This window comes from Monodelphis domestica, chromosome 6 (assembly GCF_027887165.1).
Source record: "Monodelphis domestica isolate mMonDom1 chromosome 6, mMonDom1.pri, whole genome shotgun sequence".
NCBI lineage: Eukaryota > Metazoa > Chordata > Mammalia > Didelphimorphia > Didelphidae > Monodelphis > Monodelphis domestica.
Window position 1 is genome coordinate 80,957,593 of NC_077232.1, and position 19,817 is coordinate 80,977,409.

Below are 19,817 nucleotides of genomic sequence, written 5' to 3' on the forward strand. Positions count from 1 at the left end.
CCAGAGCTGTAGCCCAGGTAGCTGAAGCTGCTAGTCAGCAAGAGCAGTTTTCCTTTACATGGTACTCTCTTTCCTTTTCAGTTTGGCCTCCTAGCTTTGACGACCCCCTCCTCTGTCAGTGAGCCCCCAGTGATAGATACACCCTATTCAAGAAGATCCCATTCCTCTTGGGCACAAGAATTCCCCAACAGCCTTTTGTTATTCAATCTTTTTACCAAGCATTTAGATTAAGAAACACAAGAAAACATTACGAGTCCCATCAATATATTTTATTATAAAAATAAGTAAATATAAAATATGTTTTAATTCTTCATATAAATTTCAGAATTCACAAGAAAAAAATTGCAACTTGCCAATACAAGGTACATCAGTGCAAAAACAGAAAAGGACTTTGCTGCTCACAGAAACCTATTCCCTGCCCTTTACAAAAGACAGGGTAGTGATGCTCAGACTCCACTTCCTGAGCCAAATGTGGCTCATTCGTGCGACCTGAATGCTTCCCAAACTCCTACACTTTGTACTTGACACACTACAGCAGTGAAAGCTCTGGCGTAGCATCAGCATGGGGCTCGTTCTATATCTGATGGAGCAGGCGCTATGTGCTCTGCTCCTTGGCCACTGGGAAGAACAACCAGTAATGCTTATCGCTCCCAAAGATGGCCAAGTTTGCCTCAAACCATCCCACCTCAGCCACTTTCTACATATCAACTGCCCAAACTGGATAACGGTTTGGACCCTCTTTGGCTGAGCTGAAATCACACAGATGGCACAGTCAGAATTCTGACTATTAGAAATTGATGCTTTCTTCAACAGAAAGATAACTCTGTGGGTTCCTCTGCCGCACTCATCCTTGAAGGGATAGAATCTTACCCAGCTTTTTACCAGGCACTTAATAACCTGGTACACTGCCTTCCTACCCTTTCTGGAAAGATCTGATAGCTGGTTTCCCTTCACAACTCCAGTCTGTTGGCCATAGGTTTTGAGCTGGAAGGTCAGAACTCAAACGAGATCTGAATCAGATCCACCGCAGGATAACTGGTCTCATCGTTGATCACATGTCTCTAGTGAGCCATACTCCTTCAGGGTACCAGATTGTCCGGCTAAATGACCAGCAGAGAGTCTTTGTGGCTGATTCACCCTAGCCCTGCCTTTAGCCTGTGTCTTCAGGTGACTGGGTCACTGGCAGCATTCAGATACGTGTCTAAGAAATTCCTCGCCCTCCTCATCACGGAAGAACCTCATGCAGTGAGGGCAGTGAAGGTCCCCTTGCCCTTGACCTCTCAGGTCAGAGCCAGAGATTCTTCTGTCTGTGGCTATTTCAGGCTGTTCGGGCTGTAGGATGGGTCTCCTTGTGCCTTGTGGCTCTACCCTGAGTAAGGCTTCGGCAACATCTGTCTCTAGGTGTTGTGTGTGGTTTTTGTGACTCGTGTGAATTCTACAGTGGCCGGTTGTCTCTCTTGATTCCTGTGGGAGAAAAACAGAGTTAGGTGTCTTTTGGCTATTCCCTGACAATTACTGTCCTACATTTTACCCTTTGGAAGTATTTCCTCATGAAATTTTGTTATACATTCTTTTTTTAAAACCTTTACTTTCTGTTTTGGGATCAATACTAAATTTGGTTCCAAGGCAGAAGAGTAGTAAAGGCTAGGTAAAAGAGGGTTAAGTGACTTGCCCAGGGTCACACAGCTAGGAAGTGTCTGAGGTCAGATTTGAACCCAGGACCTCTTATTTCTTGTCCATTGAGCCACCTTGCTTCCCTGCCAGCTCTAAATTCTTCCATTAATTTATCTCACCTCAGTTAAATATTTCTTACACTCCTATAGCATGAATGGCATTGTTCTTGGTGCTGAGGAGTACAATGACGAGAAAAGACAAGCCCTGCTCTCAGAGGGGAGACTACACCTATAGAAACAGGAATATACAAGGGGAAATGTGATGGTAATAATAATAAATGGGCATCATTTGTGTTTTGCTCTAAAGTGTCCAAAGCATTTCCTATAGGTTATTTCATTTAATTCTCTCATCCATCCCGGGGTGTAGATGCTCTTATTACTACCACTTTACAGATGAAGAAACAGAAGCAATTAGAAGTAAACTGATTCATCCAGCATCACAGACCTAGTGTTTGAGGTAGGATTTGAACTCAGGTCTTCTTGACTCAGAGTCTAACACTGTCTACTGCGCCACCTACTGTACAGGGCAAAGGAGTGGGTCTATGAACACTTGAAAAGGGAAACCTCCCTGCCAGCTAGGGAGATCAAAGAGGATCAAAAAAGGATTCCTGCAAGAAGTGCCATCAAGGAAGAGTGTCTGGGAGTGAGGGTCTGCCCCTTCCCCTCCCTGGCTTTCTTCTAGGCTCAGCTCCCATGTCCCCTTTGACAGGAGACCTTTCCCTCTAAGGTCACCTTCCAACTCCTTCCTCTCTATTCTGTACATGCCTAGCTGTTGGCACACTCTTTCCTCTATTAGCATGTGAGCTCTTTGAGGGCAGGCATGTGATGCTAGCTAACTGACTGAATATATTCTCTTGTTTTTCTCAAAAATGAAATTGATGGGGACAGCTAGGTCCTGGGTTCAAATCTGGCCTCAGAAACTGCCTAGCTGTGTGACCCTGGGCAAGTCACTTAACCCCCATTGCCCAGCCATCACCACTCTTCTGTCTTGGAACCAATACAAAGTATTGGTTCTAAGATGGAAAGTGAGGGTTTATTTAAATAAAAATAATACAAAACTTGTATTTTCTTTTTTTAAGAACAAGAAAGTCAAGAAGTGATTAGAATAGATTTTAAAATTGCAAAATAGGTTTTTTTTATAAGAACAAGTCATTGGCTAGTTGTATTACCAGAAGCCCCCTTACTGGAAAATCTCAAGCAAAGAAAACTATATTTAAAGCAGGTTCTAAAAACATAAAGTGCTCTATAACTGTTGGCTATTATTATTAGTCATTCATATCCTTCACTTAGAGGAAAGGAAAGGAATAAGCATTTATTAAGCACCTCCTATGTACCAGGGTCACACTATTAAGTGTCTGAGGTCAGATTTGAATTCAGCTCTTCCTCACTCCAGGCCCAGCATTCTGTCTACTGTACCTCCAGGTGCCCCCAGTACAGTGCTTACCACATGGGAAGTGCTTAATAATAGAAGTTTCCGTTGGCTGATTAACCTTTAAAAGGACACTCAAAATAGAAATGTTTCGGTGCTTTACCTGTCTCCGGGATATCTGGTGCTGCAGGGTTGCCACTTTTTCCTTAAGTTCTTGTATCTTGCTCTGGGCCCGTTCCCGATCAGCTCTTTCTGATGTAAAATCATCCTTGTAAACAAGCACCTGAAAACAGAGAAAACTTAAGTGCTTCCCATTACAGGTATTAAAAGACACCTTACCCATGACAGCCAAGCCAGAAAACAATCACACAATCCCCAAAACTGGTTTAAGGGCAAGCCCAATGCATTTGGAGTCCTAAGGCAGGGATTCAAGTCCCAACCCTACTACATACTGACTCTTCATTTGATGTGGTGCAAACTACTAATCTACTTCCCCTCTGTCTCCTTTATAAAAAGAGGGCATTGGACTAGATCAGAGGCTCTTGAGTTTGTTTGTTTGTTTGTTTGTTTGTTTGTTTTTTTGTCGTGGACTCCTTTGGCAGTCTGGTGAAGCCTCCAAACTCTTCCAAGTTTATTTTTTGTTTGTTTGAGGTTGGGTCTCCCCATGTCACCCATAAAGCTTTGATCTGTTCCATTTTTCTGACCTTGGGCATCCTGGTGGTCCTTCCCCTCTTGATGGATCCCCAGATCCTATTAGTGAGGACTTTAACCCTACTGCAGCTCAGAACTCCTAAACTCAACCAATCCACCAGCCTCAGCCTCTCCAGGAATAGGGATTACAGGCATGTGCCACCATGCCAGCCAGAATAGTATTTTTAAATGAATAAAATAAAAATGCAAAGCATTGTAAAGGAAGCCACTTGTGTTGAAATACAATTACCAAATATTTTTAAACAAGTTTATGGACCTCAGGTTAAGAACCTCTGGACTAGATGGTTTCTATGAACCCTTTTAGATCCAAATCCTATCATTTTATATAAAGACACAGCAGAATTTGAGCTTTTTTCCCTGGGAGAGTGGTGGGCTTGCACTGACCAGCCATATCTGTACCTCTCTTACTCAAACAATGGCCCCTTTCCACCATCCCACTCCTGCCATTTTCTGCTGAGAGGAACCAAAGCCCAGAATTTCAAAGTGGTTAATCTGGAATGAAGATAAATCTGAGGAGTAGAGGACTAAATGGACCAATGCAGATAGTCCCTGCAGTCTCAACTTCTCTATAGCTCAGGCCTGTCAGCCACAAACTAATGGAGCCTAGTCACATCCAGGAGAGCAGATCTTCTCCTCTGAGTTTCAGTTTCCTTATCTGTGGCATGGGTGGAAGAGAAAGAGGGAGGTGGACCTTAATATCCCTGATGGCAATAGCCCCTAAATCTCTCCTCCCTTTCTCGGTTAAGTTCCAGACAGTTGTCTCTACAGAGTCCCTCTACTTCCCCTCCTCACTTTCTTCTTAAACCCTCTGTGTAATTTGCCTTCTGCCCTCATTACTCAACTGAAACTCTTCCCCCCAGACCTAGACTATCTCAATTGCCAAATGTCATGGCTTTTCTCAGTCCTCATCCTTCTCTAACTCTGCAGCATCTCTCCCTATTGGATCTCCCTCTCCTTTCTAAGTTATGGTAACTCTCTCTCTTCTTCTTCTTCCTGCTCTTGACTCTATTCACCCAGCTGGATGGGGATATTACACATCAGGTTCTTTCACTGGGGCATCTTCACCCAAGGATCTGTCCTCGACCACTTGGGGAGTTTAACTCCACAGCTTCCATGGATTTCATTAAAATCTCTATTCAGATGATTTATATGTGTGTTTGTATGTATTGAATTTGTTGTGTATAGAGAGAAAGGGGGAGAAACCAGGAGGGAGAGAGAGAGGAGAGGAGGAGGAGAAAGGAGAGAGAGAGAGAGAGAGAGAGAGAGAGAGAGAGAGAGAGAGAGAGAGAGAGAGAGAGAGAGAGAGAGAGAGAGAGAGAGAGAGAGAGGGAAGGAGGGAGAGAGAGAGGGGGGGGAGGAAGGGAGGGAGAGAGAACGAAGGGGAAGAGAGGGAAGGAGTCTAGTTTTTCTTTTGAATACCTGTCCCATATCATCAGCTGCCTACTGGACATTTAGTACTAGAGGTTCCACTCAAATTTAACATGCCCCAAATAGGCTTCATTTGCTTTTCTCCCCAAATCATCTTTCTTCCCAACTTTCCTCTTACTATTGAGGGCACCACCATCATCCATGCCCATTCAGTTAGTTGTCAGATCTATCATTTTTTACCATCATCATCCATCTGTTCTGTACATTCCTATGCATGTGCATATTGTCTCACCTTGTAGAATGTTAGCTCCTTGAAGGGAAGAACTATTTCATCTCTGCCTTTGTATCCCCAGGTTTTAAAATTATACCTGCTATAGAGCAGGCTTTATAAATGATCGTCTCTGCTCTCTAAGGACCCTTCCAACACTAAACCTTTGTGGTGCTAAGAAAGTCCAATGTTCCCTGCTCCCCATGCCCCTCCAGAAGTAGATTTGCAGCTAAAAGTTCATGTGACCCCATGTGACTAGCCATTGCTGACCTGCTGCTCCAACATCTGTATACGTTCACTGTCTCCATCTTTTGCCTTCTTTATATCTTCCAGCTCTCGTTTTACTTTCAAGCAATCAGCCATTTTTTCTTCTAACAATTTGTTTAGGCGGAAAATCTCCTTCTGCATAATCTCTGGGCTGGTAGGCAGACCTTGCTCAGGGAGGACTTTCAGTTCCTTCAGTTGCAGATGGAGTCCCTTCACATACTCATCCCTGCTGGCATCGTACTTCTGCCACTTGGCATTCAGATCTTCTACCTGAGAAAGAAGAATCAGTTGGTTTTGGTAAAGATGGGACGAGCATTTTCTTTCCCCAAAAGACCTCAAGGGGATATCTGTCAATTACCATCCACCTCCCACTGGAAATAAGCTTTACTACAGCCACCACCAAGGTTCACCCTTCTGCTCATCTCTTTTCTAATGTGCTATATTATATGTAAGAGCTGGCTGTTCACTTCAAGGTTATTTTTTTTTTAATGAAATCTCTTACTTATTGAAGCAGATGGTTTTTTCTTGAAATTTGGCAAATGGAAGGAAGTATAGACATATGAGGAAGCATAAACTACACTAAAAGTTTCTGTATAACAAAATCCAACATAATTAAAAGAAAAGAAACTAACTGAGGAAAAATACAAATGACAAATTGAACACCTTTTTAAAAAAAACTAAAATATATAAGGAATTGTTAACAAATTACAGCAATAATTCTTAAGTCATAACATAAATAGTCAAAGATTTTGAACAGATACTTTTGAAAAAAGGAAACATAGTGGGCAGCTGGGTGGCTCAGTGGATTGAGATCCAGGCCTAAAGACAAGAGGTTCTGGGTTCAAATTTGGCCATAGACACTTCCTAGCTGTGTGACCCTGGGAAAGTCACTTAACCCTCATTGCCTAGCCTTTGTTGCTCTTTTGCCTTAGAACCAATGAATAGTATTAATTCTAAAATGGAAAATAAGGGTTTTTTTAAAGGAATTATGCCCTTTATACCAATGATTTTGTAATTGGGAAAAAATATATATGTGTATTATGTATACATGTGTATGTATATATATATATGTACCCCCCAAAAGGTGAAATCTAGTCAAAGATTTTCATGGCAACATTTAATGTAATTTAAATACGAAATAATGGAGAAAGCACTTAAAGATAAAAAGAGGTACTATGAGAGTAATGGAGCCAGAAAAGCAGAGTTCAGATCTTGGCTTTGCAACTTACTATATCACCTTTGGAAAGTCTTCTCTAGGCCTCAGTTTCCTCCTATGTAAAATGAGAGGCTTGGACTTGAATATTTTCTTTGTTGGATAATTTCCCTCTAAAGTCCCTTCTGCCTCTAAATCCTCTTTGCTTATTACAGTCCTGAAAGCAGTGGGTAATGAATGCTTGAATGGAGAGGAGAGTGTTTCACTAGGAAACACACTATCCACCTGGGGTTTCAGCGCTGAACTCTGGACTTCCGGTTGCATTGCTCTCATGGTGCCTTATTTTCCTCCTATCATTCAATACTTAAGTTATTTACAGGGTATTTGTGTTTTTTTTTTTAATCAATTGCATCGAATGCTAATCAGCTGGTTCTATTAACCAATGAGTTCATGGAGCACCATCTCCTGTATTGTGTCTGTTACATACATGTGGTACTATGCCTAGAACTGTCTGTCTTCCTTCAATTTAAGCCCAGAAGAAAAAAAAAAAAGAACCCCAGAGTGGGAATCCAGGCACCATCAACCTGAATTCCAATCCTGAATTTGCCACAAACTTGCAATATCATTTTGGGCAAATCCCTTCTCTCTGGGCAATTCCTTTCTATAATCATTTCCCAGACATGTGAAGGAGGAAGTATGGTTCACCCCGGGGAACACAAAGGTAAATCCAATACAACCTCCACCCTCAGGGCCAGTACAGTTTAATGGAGGGAAAGGACAAACACAGAAAAAAATTATTCTACAAGAGAAAATGAAAGAAGGTCCTAGGAAAGTGAAGAGGAAGGGTCACTTTCCCTTGGGGAAGGAGAGGAAGGAGGACAACATAAGGAGGGAGTCAGGGAAAGCTTACTAAAAAAGTTGGTATCTCAATTGAGCCCTGAAAGAAGATTTGGACAAATGTAGTTGGGGGAGAGGGACAGCCTCTGCTAAAACAGGGAAGAGAAGAAGCAAAATACAGAGTGAGATGACAGACTGAGAATGAATGAAGAGGGTCATGAGTTTATAGTTTATCTGGAAGGCAAAGGGATCTCAGTTCCTCCTCGGTAAAAGGAAGGGAGTGAGTCAGATCATCATTTTGGTGCCTTGTAATTCTAGAATGTCCACTTGGTGATTGAAAGGATTACCACAATGTAATCCGCAACCTTTTATAAAACCCACAAAGAGGTTTTGAGAAATTCCAACATAGGTTGCTTGCTTCCCCAGGGTCTTAATTTTAGTTTAAATAAAAAACAAACAAAACAGGGGCAGCTGGGTTGCTCAGTGGATCGAGAGCCAGGCCCAGAGATGGGAGGTCCTGAGTTCACATCTGGCCTCAGACACTTCCCAGCTATGTGACCCTAGGCAAGTCACTAGACCCCCATTGCCTAGCCCTTACCACTCTTCTGCCTTGGAACCAATACACAGTAAGGTAAGAGTTTAAAAACAAAACAAACAAACAAAACACACACAGACATACACAAACATGTGAAATAGTAGCCATTAAACTTCCCCTATTTTTTTCTTTTCGTCTTCCTCCTCTTCCTCCCCACAAATGAAGCAAGGTCATGAGTGTTTCATCCATTCTTGTAGCCAAACAAGGTCAAGGCTTTAGGCCACTTCAAATAATTCATGTAGAATTGGTCATGGTCATAAGAGACTTATATAGTCAGGAAGTTCAAATCCCAACTCTGACACTTATATTCAGTAAGTACGTGCCTACTCTGTGCTAGGCACTAGTGACACAAAATTTAAAAAATGAAACATTCCCTGCCCTAAAGAAGTTTCTATTCTAAAGGAAGCTAGGTGGCAAACTGCTAAACCTGTGGAATCAGTGAGTCCTCAGTTCAAATCTGGCCTCAGACACTTACAAGCTGTGTAATCCTGGGCAAGTCACTTAACCTATCTGCCTCCATTTCCTCAGCTTTAAAATATGGATTATAATAACATCTACCTCCTATGGTTGTTATGAGGATAAAATGGAATACTATTTGTAAAGTGCTTTGTAAACTTTGAAGTGCTACATAGTTCCTAGCTATGCTGATAATGAAGGAAATTACATGTACATAGATAAAATTCAATATAAAATATATACAAGTAAATACAAAGTAATTTCTGGGGAAGGTGTGAAGGGCAAAGGAGAAGGAAAAATCAAGCTAGTCCTTTAAAAGGAGGTGGTACACAAGCTGAGGATTTAACTGGGGCAGGCAAGGAGAAAATGCATTCTAGGCACGCAAAGGCAGAGAGGTGGGCAAGGGATATATCACAAAGAACAATGTGGGGGCATCGAGGTGGCTCAGTGAATAGAGAGCCAGACTTAGAGATAGGAGGTCCAGTTTTCAAATTTGGCCTCAGAAATGTCCTAGCTATATGCCTTTGGGCAAGTCATTTATCCCCAAATGCCCAGCATTCACTACTTTTCTGCCTTGGAACTAATACCTAGTATCAATTCTAAAATAGAAGGTAAAGGGTTTTTGTTGTTGTTTTAGAAAAGAACAATATGAAGCCCCATTTGACTGAAACATTGGGGAAATGAGGTGGCAGAATGTGAAATCAACCTGGAAAGGTTAGCTGGATCCACTAGCTGTACAATCTCAGTTTTCTCCCCTGTTAATAGGAAGAAAATCCATACCAGCTACCTCACAGGGTTGTTAGAAATGGGTTGTACGGAATATTAAATGCTACTGAAACTGTCATTATTCATCTGGAGTCTGAGGGACAGGCATGCACAGTAGCCTCAGTGATAGGTCAGAAGGTGAGAAATTCTCAGCTGGTCTTGGTAGCTGGGAGTGATGAGCGAAAAATACAGCTGCCATTTCTTTATCACCATAAGGTTCACAAAGCCCTTTTCTTGAAAGTCTTGTTAGGGAAGTAAATGGAAGCATTCTTATCTCTATTTTACAAATGAGGAAACCAAGTCTCAGAAAGATGAAGTATCCAAGGACACGAAGCAAGAGGTGTCAGTCTGGGATTTCCCACCCAGGTTTCTCTACTCCAAATGTAATGCTCTTTTTGTCCATCCTCCTTCCCCAAATATCAAATAGGGAGAAGCATACTCACATGGACCACTTTTTGTTTTAGGAGCCTGTTTTCTTCCTGTAATTTACAAATAATGGCATGAACCGAGATATCACCTTCAGGAAATTGTAGCTATGGAAGAAAAAAAAAAGCTTATTATGACACTCTGCCCCTCCACGAGAGACCGATTCAACCAGCACCAAGTAATGGCCATTTCCCAGACTTGTTTGAAAGAGAATTTCCCAAGTGATTCTGGGCACTTCAAAATCAAACTAGATCAAACCTTTTGAAACAACAGGATGAAAATGAATGTGTTTTGTGGAAGCAACAAACTGGAAGCAAAGAGGGTTCCTGTTGCCTGGGAACTAGCAGAACAAAACTGTGGCTTATCAATGGAATGGACTATTGTTCTGCAATAAGAAATGACAATATGAAGAACTCAGAGGCACTCAGGAAGATGTGCCTGAACTTATGCAGAATAATGTAAAATCAAGAGTGCCGACACAACTACTGAAATCATGTAAAATCTATCAACAAGCACTTCTTGAGCACCTACTATGTGCCTAGGCTGGGGCTCCAACAGAAGGCAAAGGATAGTCCCTGCTCTTCAAGAGCTCACAGACTAAAGGAATAGACTGCCCACAAACAATTGTCCAAACAAGCTAGAGACGGGCTAAATTGGGGGTAGCCTCAGAGAGAACTATGATCAAATAAAGGCAAACAAAACTTTAAAAAATACTAAAACTCAAATCAAAGCACTCCCCAATCATGACTGATAATGAGAAAGACCTCAACCCTTGGATAGAAAAGTGGTGGACCAGGGGCCGAGAACGAGCCATACATTATCCCAGAGGATCAGTGAATAAGTTTGTTTTGCTTCTTTGTCTCAAGAGATACTTGGAGGAGGAAGAAGAGAGGATGAGGAAGTGCCTTTGATGTTGTGAGGTGAAGGGCTCCGATGTCATTATGATAACTAGGAGTTTCATGGCATCAGCATTCTGCAAGAACATCCCTTTGCAGACTCTACCCCTTACAATTTGGGGGTATTGGAATAATTAGTCCGAAGACCTAGATTATGTGGCTCACAATTTGGGGGAAAGGGTTCCAAGAATAATAAATAATAAAGTCTAAATTTCCATAAGCTTTAAAGTTTACACAGCACTTTCCCAGTGGTGTGAGGTATATGGTGTAAATGTTATCATCCTCATTTTACAAATGAGGAAACTGAGGTTCAGAGAGAAGAGACTTGTTCAGGAACATACACCCGGTGTCAGAGGCAGGACTAGAAGTGAGATGTTCTCTCTCCTTGGCAACTAAATGGTGCCATAGTGCACAGAATGCTGGATCTGGAGTCAGGAAGACCAGAGACACTAGCTGTGTGACCCTGGGCAAGTCACTTAACCTCTGCCTTAGTCCACTGGAGAAGGAAATGACAAACCATTCTAGGATCTTTGCCAAGAAAACCCCTTATGGGGTCATGAGTGGTATCACCTGGAGGTTTGCATCTGTCCCCTTCTTCCCCCCATTGCCTTAAAAGTTAACTGTTTTCTTAGAGCATCTACATTAGAACATTCTAAAAACATACCAGAGGTCTTGCTAAAGATGTTATTTTTGGTAAGGCAACTTGGTAGCTAAAGGCAGTTGGTGATACAGTCAAGAGAGCATTGGGTCTAGAATTTAGAAGATCTGAATTCAAATTCAGCTTCAGACACTAGCTGTATGGTCATGAGCAAGTCACTTAAGCACTTTTTGCCTTAATGTTCTCATCTGTAAAATGGGAATAATAATAGTACCTACCTCCCAGGGTTGTTGTGAAAAGAGAATGAGATTGGGTTTGTAAAGTGCTTAGCAGAGTGCTGGCATAAAGTAGGTGCTCTTTAAATGCTCTTATTATTGTTAGGCAGTGGAAGGAACACTGGTCCAAAAGTCAGGAGACCAGAGTCCTGATGAACCTCCAGCATGTTGCAAGGGAAATATGGGAAAGGAAATAACCTGAGATAAAGCTAAATAGATCAGTTCAAGCTAGACTGTGTAGGGTCATGAATAATGAAGACAATCAGGAGTTTGTATTTTATTGGGAGGACTACAGGACCTTTGTTTCCTCCTCTGCAAAACAAGGAGAGTCCAGATGATCTCTCTGATTACTGGCTTCAGGTTTTCAAAGGCCTGCCATGTGGAAGGATAGGTTTAGGTGACTTCTATTTGCCCCAAAATGGCAAGGATCAGAGCAATAAGGGGAAGTTGCAGATGGACAGATTTCTGCTTGATGTAAAGAACAACCTCAAAAGTGGAATGAAAAGGAGCTCTTTATCACTAGAGGTCTTCAAGGAGAGGAGAAATGACCACCTCCTAGAGAGGCAGTGTGGGGTAATGGAAAGAGCCCAGGGTTTGGGGTCATAACACCAAGCTTTGACTCTTGGCTCCACCATAGACCCTAGGCAAGGCACTGACTGAATCTTTCTGGACCTCAGTTTCCCCCTCTGTGAAATGAGAGACCAGATGCTCTCTAAAGCAGTTTCCAACTACCACCTTATGTTGTAGAATAAAATTCTGTTAAGGGATAGATTGAATCAGATGCCTTCAAGGTGTCTTCCGATGTGAAATTCTATGATTCATTTTCTCTATCAATCTATATTTCTCTAGAATTCCCCTCAAACAATCTGGGAATCACATCTGACAACTGTTCTCCTCCAGGGGAGTCCCTGAGGGAACCTAATTACATGACTAGAAACTTGACCCAGACCCAATAACATGAAGTTTTGCCAACCCAGACTGCCAGACACACCCCAAACAGAAAACACTTTCCACCTCAAGTCAGTCAAGACCCATTTGGGGCTTTTAAAAAAGGGAAATGCTGCAGTGATTCCAAAAAATGCTAAGGGGAAGCCCCACCAGCACCAAACCAGTAGATTCTTTCTTAGTTTCAGAAATGGACTCTAAAAGGCATGCATACACCGTTCCTCTTGGAGACTCCCCTTAGGTAGGGTCTGGTACTAGATTACAACAGAGCTCCCAGAGAATTTCCTATCCATGGTGAGCATCCATAAGGTTCCTATAACATGAAGCTATTTCTCAGAAAGACTCCCCTTTCCCCCAGCCCTAAGTAATCCCCTTATCACAGAATTCTAGAAGCTTTAAGCTGAAAAAGAGCCCAGAGGTCATCTCTTCTATCAGCCTCATTTCACAAGTGGAGAAACTGAGGTTCCAAGAAGGGAAGTAACTTGCCCAAGGACACACAGCTGGTGGATAGCAGAACTGGGACTCAAATCCACACTGTTTAAAAATTCTCTGCCTCCAGCCCCCCAAATACTATCATCCCTCTTGAATTTCCTATTCCCTTCCAGAGCACCAATCAATGTCATCCAGGTTGGATTAGGGCAGCTATGCTATAGTACAAAGAACTCTGGGGCTCTCTGGATTCAGAGCACTTTGGCCTTGAACCCTGGCTTCTTCCTTATCACTTGATTAACCTTGGGTAAGCATTCAACTTGTGCGTTCCTCCTCTGTAAATCAGGGGAGCTGTATTAGATGATCTCTAGGGCTCTCTGGGGCTTAAGGGGCCTGCTTAGGGCTATGGACTTAGTGGGCAGTAAACCTAGGAAGTAGGTTTCCAAATCCGAGCCTCCAAATCTAAATATAGTGATTTGCCTACTGCACCAGGCTCTCTCTCCTGCCAACTCTAATTCCTGTGGTCATATGACTGGCAGTATCTTGGACTTCTTCCTTTATCTCACTGCCAACCCTGCAAATTCTATCTCTCCTTTCTTTAATACCCCTGACAGGTCCCCATGACCCAGACTATTTATTTCACTCTCATCTCCTTCCTTTGTAATCCATCCCCCATTATTCTGGGACAGGTATAATCATATCTCTCCACTCCTCAAAAAACTTTCCAGGTTCCTCATTGTTGTTCTTCAGTCATATCTGACCCTTCCAGACTTCACTGGGGGTTTTCTTGGCAAAGATAGTAGAGTGGTCTGTCATTTCTTTCTCCAGCTCATTTTTCAGATGAGGAAACTGAGGCCAACAGGGTGAAGTGACTCCCCTTTGTTCACCAAATAAAGAAAACTTCTTAGCCAAGCACTCAAGGCCCTCCACAATCAGGCACCAAGCTGACTTCTACCTTTATATCACGATTTTCCCCCCCATCATATACATTACTGTCCAGTCAAAATGGATAATCTGCCGTACTCTGGAGGAGTCTCATGCTTTTTTTTATTCTGTTCCTTATGCCAAGATGACCTTTACTCCCTACTTTTGTCTGTAGACTTGAAGGCCTGGCTCAAAAGCCACCTCCTCCATGAAGCCTTCCCTAATCCCTTAAATGGGAAGTGATTTCTACCTCATTTGATCTCATGGCATTTTTGTGCTCTTCCTATGGACTTCTTATACTTTAATCTGTAACGGATTTATCTATACACATGCTTTATCACCCTCTAAAGAAGATGGACTATTCACACAGGAAAAACGAAGTGGATAAAAAATGTCTCATCCATTTTGGGACACACAGTTCCATGGACAACCTAAAGAGTTTACCCAATGGCAGATACATATATATGTGTGTATTTTATATGTACATATATTTATCTATAAACATATATAAGGGTGCATATTGTGAGTATATATACATATATGTGTGTGTATATAAATGTACAAAACTCATTGTCTAGTTGCACTTCTAAATTTTGAGAGTGATGTCCTTAAAATAACCCTAGGAGGTGGTGCACCATTATTATTCCCATTTTACAGATGAGAAGAGTAAGGTTGAGCATTATTGAATCTAAGCCCTTCATTTTACAGATAAACAAACCTTATTCGATCTTTCCAAGGCGGGTTTCTCCTCCCCGTGCCCTCCAGATCGTTGCTTCTCATCCAGACACTTGACAAGGTGTTGGCACATCTCGGCGGTGGCAGCCAGAGTTCTCCGGAGCTGATGGGTCTCATCGGTCAGGGACCGGCAGAGCACCTCGCTGGTCGCCTGGGCCTTTGCTTTCTCTGCCAAACTCCTCTGCAGCAGCAGGATCTCTCGGTCCCGCTCGTGCTGGGGCTCCCTGAGCAGCCTCTGCAGCTCGCTCTCTTTCTCTTCCAGCTGCTGGTTCAGTTTCTGCACCTCCTAAAGAAGACATTTCACCAAGTCCAGGTGAGTAGAGTAGAGGGCACTAGCTATGGAAGTCCCCTAGAATTCAAGAATGCCACTGGTATAGCCGGAGGAATTCACCATCATTATGGGCCAAATGGACTCCTAGCCAAGCCCCATTTTTTAAATCTAATCGTTAACCAGGGAGTTTTTCTGCCTAGAATGTTTTTAATTCTGAAATTCTATCTTCCATTTAGTTTTCATGAGCTAGAACACAATTGTGCATTTTGTGTCATCAAAGAATTTTGCATAGTAGTCAAACTACTTGACAAATGACTAAGTGCTGAGGCTTGAAGAGTTTGTGATGAGGGAGTAGGGGAAGAAATCCTCCCCCTCCCCCTCAGTCATTTCTTAAAAGCCCCGAAAAAAGAAAACCCCAAACCTGACAATCATCATCAATTTCCTGCTTGTCAAATTCAAAGTTGCATAAAAAGGTTAGTCGTCCCCCCCCAAAAATGTGAACCCATGAGACTTCATCAATCCATAAGCTGTGACATCGTCTCCTCGCTCCATGCTTGCCAATGACACAGCCCCTCCTCTCTCGCCTTTCTTTCTACCTCTTCCTATTGCTTAAAATGGGGAGAAACCCAAGAATTAGAAAAATCAGAACCTCCTAATCACAGTAGAAGCAAGCCACTGGAACATATTAGTAAGGAAGGGGAGGGTTTTGTTTTTGTTTTTTCCAAAAGGATGACACCCAAATGTCTGATTTCACTCGTTATCCCAGCAGACCAGGATTCAAGTCCTGACTCTACCATCCATTCGGTGTGACCTTAGTTAAATTGCATCTCTCTCTCTCTCTGACTCCGTTTCCTCATCAGATATATTGATGGAGTTGAACAAGATTACTTCTAAGGCTTCTTCCTGTTCTAAAATTTCAATTCCATTAAAGCACTGCTTAGGAAAAAAGGGAATGAATTAATAATAGGAACAGAAACTTCCTTTTCTATAGTCCTTTAAGATTTACAAACTATTTTCCTTACAACCATTGTAATAGTTTCTTTTTTTAAAACCTATCTGTCTTAGAACCAATACTGAGCATCTAAGGTTCTAAGACAGAAGAGTGGTAAGGGCTAGGCAATAGGGGTTAAGTGACTTGGCCAGGATCACACAGCTAGGAAATGTCTGAGATCAGTTTTGAACTCAGGACATGACTCTTTAGGCCTGGCTGTCTCTCCACTGAGCCATGTAGCTGCCCTTAGATGATTTTTTTGATTAATTTTTTACTCAGCCCTTCTTCCCCTCCCTATACCACAGAAGGCATCATCTGGCAAAATATATAGATGATGCCTTTCATTAGGTAATTCTTTCTTGAATTAAATTCCAAACACACAATATTGCTTCTCCAACCTCCATGCTTTTGCCCAGGCTCATGGAATGAGCCCCATGCTTAGAATGTTCTCTCTCCTCTCAAAATACAGGATTCCTTTAAGGCACGTGTTAGGTGCTACTTCTTCCATAAGGCCTTTACTTACAATCTCAGGGATTAGTACTCTCTCCCTCCCACTCTCTGAAATTCCTTGGTCTACATTTTTTCTTTCTTTATTCCTCCTCCAGTGGAATAGAAGCTCCTGGAAGGTACAGATTATCTTCAATTTTGCCTTTATATCCCCAGCAAATAGTCCATGGGAGGTCCTCAAAAAACACTCAGTGAATTGAATGGAATTTCCTCTTCTAGAACCATAGGCTCAGAGATCCAAGGGACCTTGGAGATCACCCAGCCCAGTGTTCCATTCATCACAAAAATCTCTATTAGGATATTCCCAACAGGTCAAAGGCTCTGCGTGAACATATCCAGGAACAAGGGAGCTCATTGCATTTAGAAGCTGCTCTGATTTTCATAAAGCTCTTCTTTAATATGACGCTGAAATCTGCCTTCAACTTCAACTCCATGGTTCTACTTCGGCCCTCTGGAGTGACCCAGAATGTGGCTACTTTTAACTCTTTAGCACCTGGCACACAGGAGATGCTTAATAAATATCTGTTGACTGACATGGGAGCCCTTCATTATCTGAAGGCAGTTTTCAGCTTGGTATAATAGAAAGTACCCAACACTGGGGTGGGGGATAAAGGTAGGTGGGTAAGGAAGTGATATCAAAAAACCTCCAAACCTTGAAACCTGGCTTGGCTAGTCACTCATGGTGTAACCTTGAAGTCACAAGATAGATTTAGGGCTTGAAGGGAGTTCAAACATTACTCTCTAGGCTTTCCTTTCCTTACTTATCAGTGACAGGGTTGGATTAGATGAACTTTAAGATAATATTCCTGAGATAACTAGTTGACTCAGTGGATTGGGAATCAAGCCTGGAGATAGGTGGTCCTGGGTTCAAATCTGGCCTCAGACACTTCCTGGCTGTGTGATCCTGGGCAAGTCACTTATCCCTCATTGCCTGGCCCTTACCATTCTTCTGCCTTGGAACTGATACTCAGTATCAATTCTAAAAAAGAGTGTAAGGGATTTTAAAAAATGATATTTTAGCTTTCAACGGGCTTCTGATCATGTTTCCTCCCTCTTTCTTTCTTTTTTTTTAAACCCTTACCTTCTATTTTGGAATTAATACTGTGTATTGGTTCCAAGGCAGAAGAGAGGTAAGGGCTGGGCAATGGGGGTTAAGTGACTTGCCCAGGGTCACACAGCTGGGAAGTGTCTGAGATCAGATTTGAACCCAGGACTTCCCATCTCTAGGCCTGGCTCTCAATCCATTGAGCTACCCAGCTGCCCCCTTCTTCCTCTTTCAAGTCTTCTCTAATCTAAAAATCCTCAGCTCTAGTGATCATTCCTTATGTGGCAGAATTGTAGATTTATCACCTTCCTCAGAACATCCTTATTTGCCAATGTCCTTCTTCTTTTTTAAACTCTTTCTTTCTTTTCCCCCCTTACTTTCTATCAGTAAGAACTCTAAGACAGAAGAGTGGTAAGTGCTGGGAAAACAGAATTAAGTGACTTGTCCAAGGTCACACAGCTAAGAAGGGTTGGATTTGAACCCAGGTCCTCCTGTCTCCAGGAGTGACTCTCAATCCACTGAGACACCCAGCTATCTTAAAAGCTATCACTCTTCTATGAAGAAGGCAGGGGAGAGTTGAATACACATAAACACACATGTATATAAGCATATTATATAAGTACACAGAGTTTGGAGTAAAAAATGTGGTGGACTCGACAAGGAAACAGTCAGGGGGAGGTAAGGGGGAGTGTCAAGAGTGAGTTATTTAACTAGAGCTACCAAACTTCTCTGAGCTTCAGTGTTCTCATTTGTAAAATGAGAATGTTTGGCCAGATAGGCTCTAAGGTCCCTCTGAGTTCTAAATCAACACTAGGTACTCTGCAATACTGTTGGGAAAGTGCTGTCTAAGCCTTAAAGATGCTAGAGAAAGTTGGGGTGCCCCGTCATTGAAAACAAAGGGCAATCTCCAATCCTTTGCTTCTGGGCCATTGCCTCCATTCTTTGGGTCTTTCTGGCTGGGGGAACTTTGAGGTGACTGATGATGTGGCCAGGACTTTGGGCACTGAAAAGAGGGGTGGGGGAGAATCACGTTGAAAACTGGTTTGTCAGCATCACAAGTTCCTCATTAGAAACTTTTAAACATTAATAGGCTTGAATAAGCATGACTGGAAAGTGTGAGGGTTTGGGATGGGTCTTTCATTTCTTCAGAAGACAAGAGGGGAAGTCCTCCCTTTAGATGAAGTTTGATATGCTCTGTTCAGTTATGATTGCCATGCAGGTATCCTGTGCGTGCCCAGGCCCTCCATGCCATCTGGGCATCTAGGAGCTGCCCCATTAGACTTGGCTGCTGCCGGGGGTGTCCAGTGGCTTCCCACCTGAAGTCTATTCAGGACTAAACATGGGCTTGCCCACTGGGAGGAGCAAACCAAACTGATCAAAGATAACAGAATTAGATATGCCAAAGAATATTTATTCCAGGGGCATAAAAGTATCCAATGATACTTGATAAATCAGGCTCTCACAGAGTTGTGTGACCACCCTTCTGCCTTGGACCCAATACTTGGGATCCATTCTAACAGAAGGTAGGGGTTTCAGTCTGGTTTGACACAGCTCTAGTCGCCCTGGGCCCCAAATGTAGGAAGATGAAGATGACTGATGAAACACAGACGTGTCGTCAGCTGGGGAAAGAAAGCTGAGAGCCCGAGGCTCAACCTCAGCCCTGCTCCATGCTATCTGAGTGACCCTGAGCAAGTCACATCTTCTCTTTGAAACTCAAGATTTCTTCTATATAATTTCTATATAAAATATATTTTTTCTATATAAAATTATGGAATGGAGATGTGACTAGGGCTGTGTCAAACCAGACTTAAACCTTTACCTTCTGTTAGAATGGATCCTAAGTATTGGTTCCAAGACAGAAGGGTGATAAGGGCTAGGCAACTGGGGTTAAGTCACTTGCCCAGAGTCACACACCTAGGAAGTAAGGGTCTGAGGTCAAATTTGAACTCAGGACCTCCCATCTCTGGACCTGGCTCTCAATCCACAGAGCTACCTAGCTACCCCCAGATCATCTTTAAGTTTCCCTCTGGCTTGGAATCCTTGAGCAGGTCTAATTAACTTGATATCTTTATATATAAATAGACATGCATAAATGTATTTAGATAATCATTTTTAATGTAATTGTTTTCCTACCTATTTTATTTTAGTCATTTAAAAACCATATTCTGAGAAAGGTCCAGAGGCTTCAACAGACTGCCAGAGACTAAGACACCACCAAGCCCCTGAAACTAAATTAGGGCAGGTCAAGTGAAAAAACAACGTGGTAAAAGGGAAAACTGGAAAGCTCTTGAAGACCCTGACCTTCTCTGTCTT

General features: G+C 42.4%; 1 protein-coding gene across 1 annotated transcript in view; it reads right to left on the reverse strand.

Annotated features, from left to right (window-relative positions):
• Nucleotides 1–247: 247 nt before the first annotated feature.
• The window catches only part of TNIP2 (TNFAIP3 interacting protein 2), a 29,623-nt gene continuing 10,053 nt past the window's right edge, over nucleotides 248–19,817 (reverse strand). Inside the window, exons 2-6 of the mRNA XM_007496832.3 lie at nucleotides 14,674–14,976; nucleotides 9,906–9,995; nucleotides 5,660–5,926; nucleotides 3,206–3,325; nucleotides 248–1,464 (exon numbers count right to left, since the gene is read on the reverse strand). Coding sequence (XP_007496894.1) covers nucleotides 1,177–1,464; nucleotides 3,206–3,325; nucleotides 5,660–5,926; nucleotides 9,906–9,995; nucleotides 14,674–14,976 — 1,068 coding nt within the window. The 3' untranslated portion in view covers nucleotides 248–1,176. The remainder of the gene's footprint in view (nucleotides 1,465–3,205; nucleotides 3,326–5,659; nucleotides 5,927–9,905; nucleotides 9,996–14,673; nucleotides 14,977–19,817) is intronic.